Source organism: Antedon mediterranea, chromosome 1 (assembly GCF_964355755.1).
Source record: "Antedon mediterranea chromosome 1, ecAntMedi1.1, whole genome shotgun sequence".
NCBI lineage: Eukaryota > Metazoa > Echinodermata > Crinoidea > Comatulida > Antedonidae > Antedon > Antedon mediterranea.
The window spans coordinates 11,163,859-11,179,752 of NC_092670.1; the positions used below are offsets into that span (position 1 = coordinate 11,163,859).

At 33.5% G+C, this 15,894-nt stretch overlaps 1 protein-coding gene across 1 annotated transcript in view; it reads right to left on the reverse strand.

Moving 5' to 3' along the window:
* Positions 1-15,894, reverse strand: part of LOC140041517 (dynein heavy chain domain-containing protein 1-like) — a 131,686-nt gene that overhangs the window by 8,657 nt on the left and 107,135 nt on the right. Inside the window, exons 51-79 of the mRNA XM_072087641.1 lie at positions 14,865-15,175; positions 14,284-14,464; positions 13,963-14,091; positions 13,643-13,743; positions 12,901-12,978; positions 11,445-11,580; positions 10,894-11,112; positions 10,379-10,623; positions 10,043-10,124; positions 9,762-9,910; positions 9,082-9,349; positions 8,591-8,761; positions 8,335-8,495; positions 7,984-8,187; positions 7,649-7,819; positions 7,092-7,187; positions 6,802-6,947; positions 6,243-6,516; positions 5,972-6,094; positions 5,523-5,870; positions 5,244-5,415; positions 4,844-5,050; positions 3,928-4,099; positions 3,214-3,596; positions 2,585-2,769; positions 1,674-2,234; positions 1,295-1,396; positions 650-751; positions 342-480 (exon numbers count right to left, since the gene is read on the reverse strand). Coding sequence (XP_071943742.1) covers positions 342-480; positions 650-751; positions 1,295-1,396; positions 1,674-2,234; positions 2,585-2,769; positions 3,214-3,596; positions 3,928-4,099; positions 4,844-5,050; positions 5,244-5,415; positions 5,523-5,870; positions 5,972-6,094; positions 6,243-6,516; positions 6,802-6,947; positions 7,092-7,187; positions 7,649-7,819; positions 7,984-8,187; positions 8,335-8,495; positions 8,591-8,761; positions 9,082-9,349; positions 9,762-9,910; positions 10,043-10,124; positions 10,379-10,623; positions 10,894-11,112; positions 11,445-11,580; positions 12,901-12,978; positions 13,643-13,743; positions 13,963-14,091; positions 14,284-14,464; positions 14,865-15,175 — 5,616 coding nt within the window. The remainder of the gene's footprint in view (positions 1-341; positions 481-649; positions 752-1,294; positions 1,397-1,673; positions 2,235-2,584; positions 2,770-3,213; positions 3,597-3,927; positions 4,100-4,843; positions 5,051-5,243; positions 5,416-5,522; positions 5,871-5,971; positions 6,095-6,242; positions 6,517-6,801; positions 6,948-7,091; positions 7,188-7,648; positions 7,820-7,983; positions 8,188-8,334; positions 8,496-8,590; positions 8,762-9,081; positions 9,350-9,761; positions 9,911-10,042; positions 10,125-10,378; positions 10,624-10,893; positions 11,113-11,444; positions 11,581-12,900; positions 12,979-13,642; positions 13,744-13,962; positions 14,092-14,283; positions 14,465-14,864; positions 15,176-15,894) is intronic.

Genomic DNA, 15,894 nt, shown 5'->3' on the forward strand with positions numbered 1-15,894 from the left:
TTGACTGAAAAAAGACCCAGAATACCACAATATCATCCAGTCTAATTCATTTGTATGACTCACAAAGAGACTCATAATGGCAATTAATCAACATCACAGACCAAATACAAATGGGAAAGATACTGCAGATTTACAGTACAATTAACGACATCAAGGCCACAACTTTGTGAACAAACAAAGTCCCTGAAAAGGGTTGACCATATTCTTAAAATATATTTCCCATTGTTCGTTTCACAGAAAATTGTATAGAGCCAGGTGTCTTCCTCTTATTAAAACATGATAAGTGTATATGTTTCAGTGTGTTACTATAATGAATGTCAAAATTATTATAAATGATCTACCATCTGATGAAGGCAGGATAATAATAACAGGTTTTTTGCTAGTTGACTGCGGAATGACTTCAGCAACATGATATTCATCAGTTTTGGCAACTCTTGATGCAACTTGATGCACTGACAGACATCTACATACCTTTCTGGTCTGGAAAAAAAAACCAGATTTAAATTATAATTTTAAATATTGAATATAAAGTATTCCAGTAATTTAAGCACTAGTATCATAATGTGCCACATGTGTCGAAGCACTGCAGTCATGCAAATTTAAATAACTTAAAGTTTAAAGTGATTTAATACAGTAACAAACAACTTACCACATTAGGTTTCACAATCTTCCACAAGAGAATCTTCTGAAAAACTGTTAAGCACTTGTCATCCATTTCCATTGGCATCAATGAAAGTAGGCTTGGTTCACACTATGCATTTTCAATTAGATATTACCAGGGAAGAGTGAAATTACAATTTTATAATTTCACTCTTCCCTGATATTACTAAATAGATCAAAGGTTATTGGCAGGTTAACTTAAGATTAAATAATAGAGTCTTTAACATATACTGGTTGTTCGTATTTGGCCGAATACCTTCAAAATGATTAATGACAATGCCAATAAAGAAAGAACTTCTAAAAATGACACTTTTCTTTAAAAACTGTCCTAAACCCTAGCCATCAATGCAAGCTTGGTGGTCTATAATAATATAATATAATATAACAAAATATAGCGCACATATCCACTAAAAGTGCTCAAGGAGCTAAAAGGTATTAACACCAGGCTAGTGATCTGGAGGTTGTTTTTGTTCAAGTCCCAAACTGGAATTACTTTACTTTATATTAAAAATCTAAAAAATGAACACTTTAATCCCACTATCTTATTATTCTAGATTACTAGATTACTAAATTAGTAGTGGAAGCAAGCTTTGCATGGATATTGTCTATTTAGTTTAATTATTGCCAAACTTACCTCAAAGTACTCTTTCCATTGTCTTGCATGTTTCTGGAGTGAATCAGTTAAGTTCTGAAAACATGGTAACAATGCTTCAAGCTTTTTACAGCTCTTCCAAATCTGAACAAAAAAAAAAAAATATTTTATTTTGGTAGAATAAAATGAAATCAGAACATGAATTTGAAATTTAATCTTAAGAAACACTATTATACTCGCTCATCAGTATCAACAAATTTTTTGTTCATTCATTTAGCATTTGGGTCTATTTGTCATTCAATGTGAATAACGTAATGTCGATGTCCTGTATTTGTTTTTAGTTCTGTTTAGTTCAGAGTATACTATAGGACTACAATAATATATGTACTGATAAGGAGAAAAACTAATGGAAGAGTGTTACCATGTCTGACATCCAAGATGGCTTGCCATCCATCATACTGGTCTCCATGGCAGACACATGGACATCATCTTGCTTTACAAACAAATCCCATTCAAGAGTTGTCACTTGACTTTGTGATCTTAACTTAGCTACTGCAACTAGAAAGATGAAGATCTCTGAATGCAGCTGGGATGTAACCTGTGAAACGTATTTGTGTATATCATGCGTGAGGGCGTTCATCAATTCTGTTGCTCGAGCCTTTGGTTCTAGCAAGATACCAGATTCCTTTCTATGACTTTCAATGATTGACCGACAGATAGCAATGAAATCAAAGAAAGATTGATAATACAGAGGGTTGAGTGGCATCATCGAGTTCATGACCTCATACAGAAGAGTAGCATGTTTAGAAACATCATGGTATTCTGTGACTTTGCTTTTAATCTGATCCAAGTAGAGTAGGCTTTCATGAAGACTTGTCTTTGTGTTCAGAATGTTCTGTTGATACTTAAGAAGCTGCTCAAGCATGCTGGGCTCATTAAGAATGCCAACTTTCAGGTCAATGGTACTAGTCAGAATGTCCATCTAAAGATAACAATAATACATACCATCTATTGGCCCCTTCCTTCTTGATAATCTATAATATCTATCTATAATATATTTGTTAAGCTTATTTAATTTCATATCTATTTTATTTTGTATTTACTCGTCTAAATATCTTGTTTACTATTATAAATTTATTTTAATTTAGATCATTGGACTGCTGACTCTTGTAGTTATAGTATTCTTAGTTGCTTCAGCATTCCCTGACCAATTCATCTCTGTATATTTTACATATGATTTGTTGGTCAAATAAATAAATTAAATTAATGAAAATGATGCTCCTAAAAATGGAAAAACCCTTATATTGAGATACGTCTTTTCAGGAAACATACCTCAACCTTGTTAATAAAAAAATGTTGATCCCGAACATCACCCTCCAATGCCTTAACCTGGTTGTCATACTCCGGTCGTTCAATCTCAATTGCAATGTCTAAAATCTGATTGGATAAGCCTTCAGGACTGATGGCTAAGTCTATCACTGAAGTACCTTCTGTAGGTAGAGTGAAGATGTTAGCTCCTGTGTAAAATAAAAAATATTGAAAACCACAATTGTCAATAGAAAAAAAAATATTTTGAGTATCATTGATGGTGAATTATGTGTGAAACAGGGCTTTCTTGGCCAATTACTCTTTGAAGATATAGGGACACTTTTCAGATGGACATGCTATTTGTAGTACAAGAGGCTGATTCACATGGCAACTCCAAAAAAAAAACTACAACTATAACTATAAGATAACTATTAATTTTTTAAAATATCATTTGACCAGGTTACAAGTGAATTACAATGAAAATCATTTATATATAATTATATGAGTACAAAAGTAATACCAGTACATGCAATAGACCTCAAGAGCTGCAGATATACAATAAGAAAAGTATACAAGGAATCTTTAAGATCGAATGGCAATGGAGAAACTGAGAACTTAGAAGAATGACAAATTATAAAATGAGTAAAACTAACCTTTAAGCTTCAATGGCACTGAAGAGCTGAGAAATAGATTGAAGTTAGGATGGCAGACATAGTCATGAAGACCAAACGTTACTCGTCTCTTTCCATCCAATCCAAGAACAAAGTTCCTTCTCAATACATTTGCAAAGTTAGAGTTCAAAGGCCGTCGTTCAAGATTCTTAATGAGCATTGTCAAACCTAGTGTAATGCTCTGAATCAGCTTGATATCAATAGATGGATCATCGCAAGAGACTATCAAAATGTCAGCTTGAGGGCGCTCTATTTCGGGATCAATGAGAATGGTTGATGGTTCTGATTGGTCAGTTTGACTTGTTGTTTCCAAACCTACCTCACTCTCATCATAGTTTGGGTGACGCGGTGTATCTCCTCCAATGCTATTTTTAAAAAAAAACATAACACACAATACAATTTTGTTTCAAATTTATTAACCCCACACTGTGTGCTTTGGACAACATACTTGTGGATGTAAATACAATAATAATAAGCATAACATTATTTTAAATCTGTAAGTTTTCATAGCTTAATTCTAAGAACAAACAGCAATGACAATCTTGTGTGAAATTGTGAACATCTGATAGATGTAGTAGGCAAGCCAATGATCCTATATTTAACCTTCATCTCCAGTAGGCTAGTAAATCATTGCTTTAGATTGTCAAACTAATGGGCTGTTTATAAAAACAAACAAAATGTTTTGTATTAAAGTACCTTGTTCCAGTGACTGGGGTCTGTGGATAGTCTGTTTCTGTGGTTTCACCACCAGAGGATTCCAGAAAACCAGCTCTAGATTGGTTATCACTGTATTCTGATGCTTGGGCAAAGGCTTCAAGTACTTGTGATGTCAGAGGTGTTCTGATCTGGTCCTCCTCAAACAATGTATCTATGGATGAATAAGACTTAGATGTAAAGTAAAGGCTGTATGAACATATTTCCATGTTTAGGTCTCTGTGTTTAGGCATGCAAATAGGAAGACAGCTGATTTAATATATCAATGTAGAAAGCAGAAGAGAAATAAGTAAGTTTTAACAGAAATGGAATGGTGTCAGTGACCAGGTTACAGATTTTATGTAATGTACATTAGCTCTTGACAAAAGAGTAGATCAGTGCTCTATCAAATAGCGTATGATTGTAATGGATGTAATCTATGTTGTAATAAAAAAAAAAGCTCAATAGTAAACCTCTAAAGGTGTTATGGAAGACAACACAGGCTCAATACAGAATAAGCTACAAACTAAAACAACTTTAACATCATGTTTTAATGTTGTTACATAACCAAAGAAATTGAAATGGTTTTTGGACAAATAAGCATAGTGGTAAAATAAGCCTTAAAGATGCATGATTGAAAATGTTCATCTGGTTTGTAGGTATAAGTATATTGAAAATATTCTTTTTTCCAAACCAATAATGTTGTATGACCCTGTCATTAAACAGAATAGGCCCTCTAGAGGTCAGTCTGTTTGATGATAGATCCTCATTATTTCTGAAGAAGCTGTCCGATCAGGACAGCCAAACTGTCAAGGTTAGTTTTTACTAATTATTGGTTTGGAAAAAAGAATATTTTCAATATACTTAAAGATGCATATTTTAACTTTTTTTGTAGAAAATAATTAGCCATAAAAAATACCCTCATCACTATCCACTTGTAACTCTTTGTTACTGATCATTACAACCCATGTTTCAACTTGCTGATCTGGATCTAAAAGCAACGGCCATTGACGCCTCCGCCACTGGCAGCAGGCTCGCATTATGAGTGCATTGTCAAATGCATATTTATCTTGAGGAATGTCAAGACTCTGCCAACTTCTTTGTTCCTCTTGGTTGCTTAAAATTGCTAAAAAAAATTGGATTTTTACTTAATTAATAATTTTAAAAAAAAAGTATTTTACAGAAAATGACAACCAAGAGTCATAGTTACTTCAAATACAGCTTCAGTTTTTGATTATATTTTTTTCTCGTAATTTTATTATTTGTTGATTGTGTGTCAGTAAGGTTAAACAGTCTTAAAGGAAACTTTGCAGAATTACCTTCCAAAGAAAAGTCTTCACGAACAAGGCATGGTTGAATGACCATATTTGTCATATCATTCCTGGAGCTCAGGCTGAAACCTTCTGTACTTTCTCTTGAAAGAAAGGCAGGTATGGAGAGGTCATCACCAGATATACTGGTTGAACCATTGGCTGCATCTATTCCATTTAACTATAAAAGAACAGATTTTAAAAGATAGAATTTTATTTTAATATAAATATATCACAATTTATAGTAAAGAGATGAAAAAATGATTAAAAAGTCTCCTCGAGTTAAACTATTTTATGAAACATGCTTGTGAAATGTAAACTATTAATTATCAAATGACACACATGCATATCAACCTTTTCAGTGACCGCAATATCTTCTTTTGAACTAATGTCACCTTCCCGATCTAGGTGGAATCTTCCATTCCTGCATCTCAACAGCCAATCAGCAAGCAACTCTTTCCTTGTCCTTTCATTCATTGGACCATGGTAGCAGACACATGCTGCTGCAAGAAGCGCATCGCCTGGAGCAGTTTCCAAATGCTTCTCGGACTGAGAGAGGGCACTTTTCCATGTCGAATGTAGCGATGACATGTTTGTCATCAAATGTGTAGCTCGACTAATCTTTTCCTCTATTTGCTGATAAAAAAAATATGAAAGTTCACACATAGAAAGAATAAAATCTGTATTCATATATCTGTATGATAACAAAAAACTAATAACATAATGGTCTAAGTTACCTTCATTGACATTTCAATTTCCAGAACACTTTTAACACTTTCATCATAAACTTGTACCTGTTCCTCTAGAGTAACCTTTACCTCCTGGCATTTGACCCTTTTCTGGCCAAGGTGAGCTTTTGCCTAGAATACAAAAATGTATGATGTGAACTAGAATACTTCATGATAGGCCATATGAAGCTTTACTGAATAAAAAAAGAAATGCCCTATTCTAGTACACTAATGAGAAATGGAATAATAATCTATCATAATGTTCTCAAAGCACACAAACCTGATCCAGCTTAGCCTCAGCTACCTGAACCTGTTTTAACTTAGGGTTTAAGGCTCGATGAAGGCAGGCATATGCGTACACTGCATGTACCCACTTGCACAGGGACTCAGCTGCTTTACTGACCACTGCCACAACTTCTGGCCTAAAGGAAGCATCCTGAATAAACATGATGTTTAGCTTGTAAAAAACATCATCTGGCATTCTGTCTTTCTCGTAAAATTCAAGATCTTCAAAGAAGTTGTCACGGTTGATGAGTAGCTTTCCACTTGCCCAGCTAAATGTGCAAAATATATGAAAATTAAAAACAAATAATACTACAGTATTATGTCAATAATGTAAAAACATATTAAATAAAAGCTAACAAATAAATACAGTTTTGGAGGATGTTGCTGAGATTCACAAAGATCAAGTCTAGTACCTATTTATAGTATTGTTATAAACAAGCAAAATATAATGTGTATTTATATCACCTAAATCATATCTATATATTATTAAGCAAATATTAAACTTTTTTTTCATACAGTATTATACTGCAAGAAAAGAAAAAAGTCAAACTTACTCGTATGGCTGATGAAAGAGCAGGCAGAGGGCACTAACAACATTGACGACAACCGCTGGTGGTGCTCTATATGATCGAATCTCATCAAGATCATGGGAGTTCAGACTCTTCAAAGCTGTCAGAGCGGCTTCATATATTGGGTTGACCTAAAGCAAACAATAAACTGTTTTAAATAATGCACTTTTAAATTAATAACATTCCCACACAAGGATTTTTTTATTGAATAGTCCCATCTTTTAATCAAAATTCAGGAAGAAAAAACAGATGAGAGGACATGATTATTTCAATACCTTGTCTAGTTCATCTTGAGCTTCCTTCTTCATTTGTGCAAGAGGTCCTTCCATTTTCAAAATAGAAATTTCATCTAGCCTGCATTGTTCTTTGGCCTAAGAAATAACAAATGTAAAAAACAACATTCAGTAATTTGTAATGACTGTACATTTCATACGATAGTGCATGGTTATGTCATTTCCCAGTTTTTGCCATGGATTTTACATATTTACTGTTTGTACCAGTTTGTGATTTCTGTTTGAAATAGCAATCATTGTTTTTAGTCTTCAATATCTACTGTACATGGGGTGTGTGGTCGCAGCCACAAATGTTCAGAACTAACATATTATTCAAAAACAAGAAACCAGACTTTTTGCAGAATCCTAAATTCTTTCTTACTCCAATATTACAAAAAGTCTCTGAAAAACAGAAAGTTTTTGCAGGATTCTAAATTCTGTCTCATACTTGAAATACATTCTAAAAACTAGACATTTTTTACAGTTTTGAAAACTGCAAGAATGGTCTTGTGTTCAAATTTGTCGAAAGAGCTACTGAAATACAGTAGCAGATTCCTTACATCAGCATATTCTTTCTTTAGCTTGTCAACTTCTTGAAGCCTTTCTTGAGATTCTTGCATAGCATCAGCTAGGAGTGGCTTCAACTTCTCCAGTTCAATGTTAAAGCTCCTTATACTTTCATAAGCATCATCTATGCACTGTAATGCTTTCTTGTACATTTCAATGGTTTTCTGTAAGGAATATTAGAAATAGTAGGTATCAAGCAGTAATCAATCAAGTCTACTCCTCCAATCAAAATAGATGAATATTTCCTTTTTAAAATTAAATATACTGAAATTGAATTCATCAAAATAATTCACCTACAAAATTCAAAGATGTTAAAAAAGTTACTTACCATATACTTTTTGCCAAGACGTGCAGCGACAATTTTGAAGAGGTCAATGAATTCAATAAAGGTCAAAGGTGAGAAGAACCTGTAACTCTTGTGGAAGTGTTTATCAATTGCTTTGATGGAGGACTGATGAATGTAGGCCATGGCATGACTTATGCAGTGTACCTCAGCCTCTACCTTTTTGAAACTCCACGGCACCAAGTAAGCCTAAAAAGTGATTAAAACATATGTAGTACTTCAAATATCAAACTTCACATCAAACCTAATTAATCACCAAAAATGTATTATGTACTAGAATTTCAAACTTTTTATTTCTATTATTTGTTATATTTATCAATTAAAAAAAATAAATACCTTTCTAGATGACATACTAAGAGTTCTTTGATCCAGCCACTGAGTGGCAACACTTACTAAACCGTCATGGCTCCAATGCTTGTAGACATCTACACAACAACTGGAGTGTAAGAGGCTAGGATGTCGACTAAAGCAATCATGTAAAGAACTGATATCACCGCCTTTAAATAAAAAGCATATGATAAATAAATTATAACTCAAAAAATATAACAACGTCATTATTATTGTCAAATACATTACTTAAGACGCTTTTTACCTGGACAATGAAGACTGACCACAACATGAAGGTTTGTCAGGACACGCCTATAGAACCTTTCTTGAGCCATCTCCACTCGCTGGCTTCTATATCCACTAGATTTTGATCCAGGCAGCATCTGTAAGGCTATCTGATCCAGATCATCTTTGCTGTACAATCCAGGGCAAGTGCCTGGAATGAATAAATAAAATAAAAAAAGGTACATAAAGCAGTTAGCAGTACAAAGAAATATTCATAGAATGTGAATGTTGGCTAAAATTAAAGATAGAGATTTATCAAACTATGCAATTTTGCCAACCTCTGCAACTGCCTTTATATCACCAATTTCTTTTTAATCATGACAGCAAGAGATCAAATTGTGTAGCAGAGATATAATACTCTATAGTAAATCAAATATTTTCTTTTGCCATACTACAGTAATACAGCGGTACCAATTGTTAGTAGTATTGATTAATAAAAATTAATATCAAACTAAAGGTTAAACATATTACCTTCTTTCATTAGTGCTGTAAGATCAAATAAAGCTTGATCTGTAGGCTTACAGCTGACAAGCAATACAGAAGGTTTTCCTGCCAAACCAGCAACTGCACATGCCTTCTTTATGGCTTCACGGACCCTTACAGAATGGTCCTTTGTTGGAGAATTGGGCTTAGGTTCAAACATCTTAAACTTAGCTGCAGAAGCAGCAAGTCTAGTTAAGCTTGCACGTCCAGTCCCTCGTGCCTGTCCAATTAATAATGCATTGCCACCTTGCGTTCCCTGAAAGAAATTTCTTTCATGGTAATCAGAGCGGTCTTATGAAATTACAATTTGACAAAGCTCCTAAAACACGTCTTTTTCTTGTTTAAGTAACTCTTTCAGGTTTCCATTCTGTTAAACAATTTCAATCTTGCAAAAGCACTATATAATTGCAACATACCAAACTTGTGCAAATACTTGTATTGTATCTGCTTAAAGTATGTACAGAGAGGTACAGAACTGTTATCACACTTTTCAAACCATCCCTCCTCAAATCAAAATCAATGAAATGCAACTTTCAGTTTAGACAAAAAAAAAGTACTCCAGAATTTGTGGTCACCAATGCAAGAGGTAACCAGCCTGGGAAGGTGAGCATGAGGATTGCTCTAAACAATCTGAAAGTCACATAAATCAAAAGAATATAAATCCCTACCAACATTCTTGTCAATTTGGCTATATGTCGCAAAGTCTCATCAAAGAAAACAAGTTCCATTGGCTGATTGGCACCTTCGTTGTATAGATTTATACATTTCTGCAATCCATGTTGTATCTGACCTGGGTTGACCTCACCATAACCAGTAGCTGAAATAGAAAACGAATGCATATTGGTAACTTATAATTTAATTATTATATTTATGGCTGTGCATTATATTGAAAAAGTAAACTAAATTATATAAACAATTAAGAAAATAAATAATAATGATAAAACCTTACTTTTATCAGAATCTCTTCTTGCATCAATGTTTATGAACTTTGTGAACAGGACAGAGGATAATTTTTCATCGCTAGAACAGATCTGAGAGTAAAAAAGGATTACTTTGTTGATTGGTAAGTTTTATTGTTAAAGTTTAGCGTTTTATTGTTGATTGATTGATATCCCTTTCCTATCAATTGTTTACATATCAGTGATGTTATGTGATTATCCCTTTTTTTTTTACAAAATCAGTGAATTCTGATAGCTCTACGCAATTCAACGCAACTTGCTGGAAAACAGGCTTAAATAACCATCATTTCAATTCATTGCTTATGAATTGAATAGAAACTGCTTACCTGGTGCATGGGGATAAGGGGTCCATTGAACTGCTGGTCTATTGTAAATGCATCCCCAATAAGTCCAGGCTTAAATGTCACACCCTTCTTCTCCTTTGATGACTTTCTAGAAGAGGATTTGGTCATGTCCTTACGGATAGGTGTTAAAGGTACAGAGCTGCTTTGCTCTGCTAAAGATGTGACAGTTGGCTTTGGTATGTCAAAGTTTGCCAAGTTTGGTTGGGTATCATTATCGTCGCCAGTTTCTACAAGAAATATCAAATTTAACTATGAAACAATTTTACTTTTTTAAGAAGTGGTAATGTTTTTTTTTATATTTTTCATCAATTTAAATGCAAACTAAAAAAAAAAAGATCGACTGAGATTGTATGAATTTATTTAATGAATGTACAGCAGAACATTGGGGTGTTTCAAGATGGTTGAATTTGTTGTTCAATAAAAAAATTAACACACAGTCCCAAAAGCGCTTTCTAATTGGAATACTTTAATTTGGGATACTTAAATATTTATCTCACCAGAAAATTCCACCACTACAGTCTTGCCTCCAGATTTCTCTATTACACAACCTGCATCTTCTAGTTGTGAATCACAAGGTACTGTAGAAGAAGTTGTCAGCGATGACCTGTCTGGTTCTGGAGAGGTTTCCTTTGCCGCAACGTTCTCAGAAGTTTCTGAAGCATCGTCCTGGTCCATGAATGTTGCAGATGTCAAGGTAGTGACTGCAGAGATGCTTGCTAAAATGTCAAAAGAAGGTTCACGTAGTTAACAGAAATCAATCAATCAACTTTATTTCTATCAATATGAATACAAAAAGTAAATTGCTTGTTGTACCACCACCTTGAAATACATATGATAATAAGGAACAATTGAATGGCAGCCCTTCGATGTTAAGGAAAAAAGTTTGATTAATTTGGATGGCTTTATGTCTATGTCATGCATCAGAAAAAGTACAAAAAAGTAAGGACAAGGGTCAGAGTTGGATTCCAGAATGTCTAGCCTATTAGACATTTACTTTGGTTGTGATCAACGTCAGTTTAGAGTTAATTGTCCTTTGAGGTTTACTTACAGTCATTGGATGATTCTTGCTCCGTAGAATCTGAAACAGAAGATGGAGTCCAAGGATTGTCAGTACCAGGAGTACTTGTACACTTAGAAGAAGTCATATCATCATCTCCAGCTTCCTCTTCATCACTATTAGCTACCTGTAAAAAAAAGAACAGATTTTCAAACTGGTTATTTTATTTTAAAGAGAGTGGGGGTGGAGGAGGGCGAGGAGTGGAGACATTGGATAATACCAAATATATGGTGGCTTGTTAGCATATTATTCATGTTAAGTTTCAGACTGCCATCTCTAGCTATGTCTGGCCGAGATGCTTACTGTCCTTTATGATAAATACATAACACTGAAGAATGCCTGGTTTTAGCTATAAAAGTTACATACATTTCTAATTAAAGTATACTGAGACATAAACATATTACTGTCAGGATGTGCTATATACAATACATAATAATAATAATATTGGAATACAAAACCAATACAAAACCAATGCAAAAACATAAAATGTAACAAGAATGCAAAGCACAAACACACAATGCAATAAATTGTGTAGATTAAATTTCTACAATTATGGACTCTAATTTTCTGATAATCATAGACATAGCACAATAAATCTTCAAATCTTTATTTTTAGATCAAAGAAGAAATGTAAATTAGAGATGTCTTTGTAGAATTAAATTAGATATACTGTTTGTATAATATCAAGAAAACAACCGCACAATCCACATCAAACAAGAGGTACAATGGTAAATTTAGTAGTAAGTGTTAAAAAGAATTAAACAATTATATAATTAAATTAGCTCTACTCTTTGTATAACATCAAGAAAACAACCGCACAATCCACATCAAACAAGAGGTACAAGGGTAAATATAGTATTAAGTGTTAAGAAGAATTAAACAATTATATAATTAAATTAGCTATACTGTTTGTATAATATCAAGAAAACAACCGCACAATCCACATCAAACAAGAGGTACGGTAAATATAGTATTAAGTGTGTAGGGTGTTTAAAATAGTGTGTAGAGGAGGGAAAGAAGTAGATAGGTAGGTAAATTATCAAATAGAATTATTCTTTATTATGGTTGTCTTATATCTGATATACAAATGTGTGTGTTGCTTGGGATAAAAACAAAAAGAGTATTGAAACTTGTATGCATGCAACAATTACACTATGATACATACATAGCCATATAGCTTATATTCAACACAACATGTTTAGTAAAAGTCATAAAGCAAGATCAAAGTATATTGATCGAAACGTCAAGAAACTCAACAGTTCTTTTCAGAAAAAACTTTACATCAACATATTGATTTCGCATGCAAACCTTCAAACAAAAGTCATAATGCATTGAATCATTGAGGTACTTATTTGATAATTTACAGTAAGTAAGGGTAGATAAGCACGGGTTAACACTACCAATACACAACTATGACAAATTATAGTTTTCTTTTGTCTTGACTTACAACAGGTGATTCACACACAAAGCCAGGAGAATTGGCTTTCGATGCTTCAGAAAGAGTGGGAGACAAAATCTCATCTGTCTAAAAACAACATAATGTGAACACAGTGTTTATTCATAAATATGTGTGTGTGTGTGAACAAGAGAATGGTGTGTCAAACAATTAAACAATTATTAGAATTAATCAAAATATCACAGTGTAGACAAATTATATTTTAAATATTTAAAAATAATACAGTGTATTTGTCTATGTAGACAAAAACTATTTTATGCAAGAGTAATAACAAAGAAAACAGAAATTCGTATGGAGAAATCTAAACGAACGAATTGGGTCAGGTTTATAACTCCATGATTGGGCATAAACTGTACTAACATTTTCACAACCATGCACTAACAACATCTAGTTTGAGAGAACCCTGATACATTGGGTGGACTGTTTGTAACCGATGTTCAAAGCCTTCAACAACATTTCTTCCTGATGCATTTTGGGCCAGAATGGTTTTTCAGAAAGCAAACTGTACTTGTATTATACATTATACATTTTGGAATATTTGTTGGAGAGACACACCTTACCGGTGACAGCGTTTTGTTTAATGCTTTTGTCTCTCCTTGGCTTCGTGTCTTGTATTTCATATATATATATATATATATATTTCTATGTTTTTTGTAATTATTATTTTATGTTTATTGCCGAAATGAATAAAAAAAAAAAAAAAAAATACTGGCGGTGCTGTTTATTGACTTACTTGGATATCTTCTGCAATACTAATCATACCAGGGTTCGTTTCCCCAGAACAAAAATGTTTCTCTACCACCTGATGTAAAGTATCATTGTACCAATCAAAATCTAAAGAAATAAAGTAATGTACAATAAATAAATGGAATGTTCTATTGTTCAAAAGGGGTGTTCTAACTTTTTGAAGGAAGGCAATAATAATAATTTTATCTAGGTATTATGAATTTATAATAAAAACCTAAATAAAAAAAAATTCAAATTTAGGAATGTAATTTTTACTTTTTTTTGCCTTTTTTGGTTTTAAAAATATATTTTGTTTACTGTACTCACCATCTTCTGTTACTAGTCTATCAGCAAATGTTCTGGTGGCTTCATGACACCAAAGCCTGACAACCATTCTCATCATTGGGGGCACTGAAAAAGCCTCAACTCTTCTGGATTTTCTTCTTCCATAATTTCCTTAAATATTACATCAAATTAAAAAACTTTAATAAATAGCAAGTTTTTTAGCTTGACTTATTTCAAGACACTAATTAAAGAAAATTGAAAATTATTCACACAAAACCATGCCCATGGGAAAATAGAAAACAAGAGTTGAAACAATTGAAAACACAAAGTCAAACTTAAACAGTAGTGATAAATTTACCATACCTGCTAGTGATCTTTGATGTCCATGTCTAGGCCTTCCTCTTGTTCTAGCTGACAGCAAATACATACTTTGAACTACCTTACCAATGTCATGCAAGGAAAAGGTATAGTGTGGGTTGAGAGGGCTTAGAGAAAACTGTTTCCTCACAGCGGAATATAAGTCTTGAGAGGCTGAGAGTATGGCCTATAAAATAGATTCATACTTATTACATTTTAACACTTTTTTCCACTTTATTATACATATACATACAGAAGTTGTAAGAACCCAAACATATTTTTTTTTAGAATTATATTAAAAACGGCAAAACAAAGAGCAATCACCACCACTGCCATTGCACAACCAACATCACCATACTGCCACCACCATCATCACTGTCATTACAAACAACCAACATCACCAGACTGCCACCACAAGATACTTCATTATTTATAAAGGACTGCCATCCATAACCAACATAAATGCTACAGCCATAGCTATGTCATACTGCCACATACCTGAACATAAATGTCACTACTCCCAACAAATTTCAATGAATTTTAAAGGAAAAAAACAAAGACCGATAACAAAATAGTTTATTACAAACCTGAGCTAACTCATGGTGTCTGTTTAACGAGTAAGCAGGAAATTCTTCCAACCAAGCCTGCATGGTAGAACTATATAACTTGCTGTATGAATCATGAGATAACGCAAAAAAGTTCAACACGCTGAAAAGTCGTGTAATGCGTGGAGAAAGCACATTTGTACACAATCCGCTACCAATGCCGGCTGATCCAGGAGCGTTGCAAGCAGCAATGAAGTTAGCTCTCTCCATAGGTTGGAAGGTGTTACGTGACCTGTGGTAAATACCTTCACAGTTGATTAACTGCCGAACTAGTTCTAGACAAGGCTGTTCTCCTAAGTTAGGAAATATAGAAATCAGCATTTACTTGAAATGGTAAAATGGTAAAAGTTTATATACTTATATAATTCTCCTAAATCATTTAAAAAAAAATAAAAATGAAAAGTTGGCCAGCGAGGTTCAGGGCTTTGAATGAAATGTGTGCAAACATTTTCAGTAAGTTGAAAATATTTGAAGGCCTTACAAATTTGAACAATGTGCCAGTGCTTAGTTAGCGCATATTTCTGCATGTTTTCCTGAATCATAAATGCACAAGTTGCAGACCATGTGATTATTGCAAGTAGGCCAAAATGACCACTGACCAATGATGGCCACAATTCCATCATTCGGCCTGATAAACAACCTGAATAAGTCGTGAAATGTTGCTGTTTACTAAACAAATGTGAATCACAAATTGGATGGTTCAACGTTGTGTACTAAACAAGTCCATTAGGCGCTATATAAATCCAAGATATTATTATTATATTAGTTAATTATATTTATACTACCTGGATGAATGACAATATCCATATCCAATTAAAGTAGCCTGTGGTTCCCACTTGCTAGTAATTTGACCAAACACAACAGGATGGATCATCCAAATTTTTGCTTGCAAAACTCTTATGTTGTGCATATGTCTTGCGTTGCGCCGAAGTAGAAACCAAGCTTGTGTTACTAGTTTTAAACTGGAATGCATTTTTCCACAATTTATTTCATAATTATTGAAATTTTATTC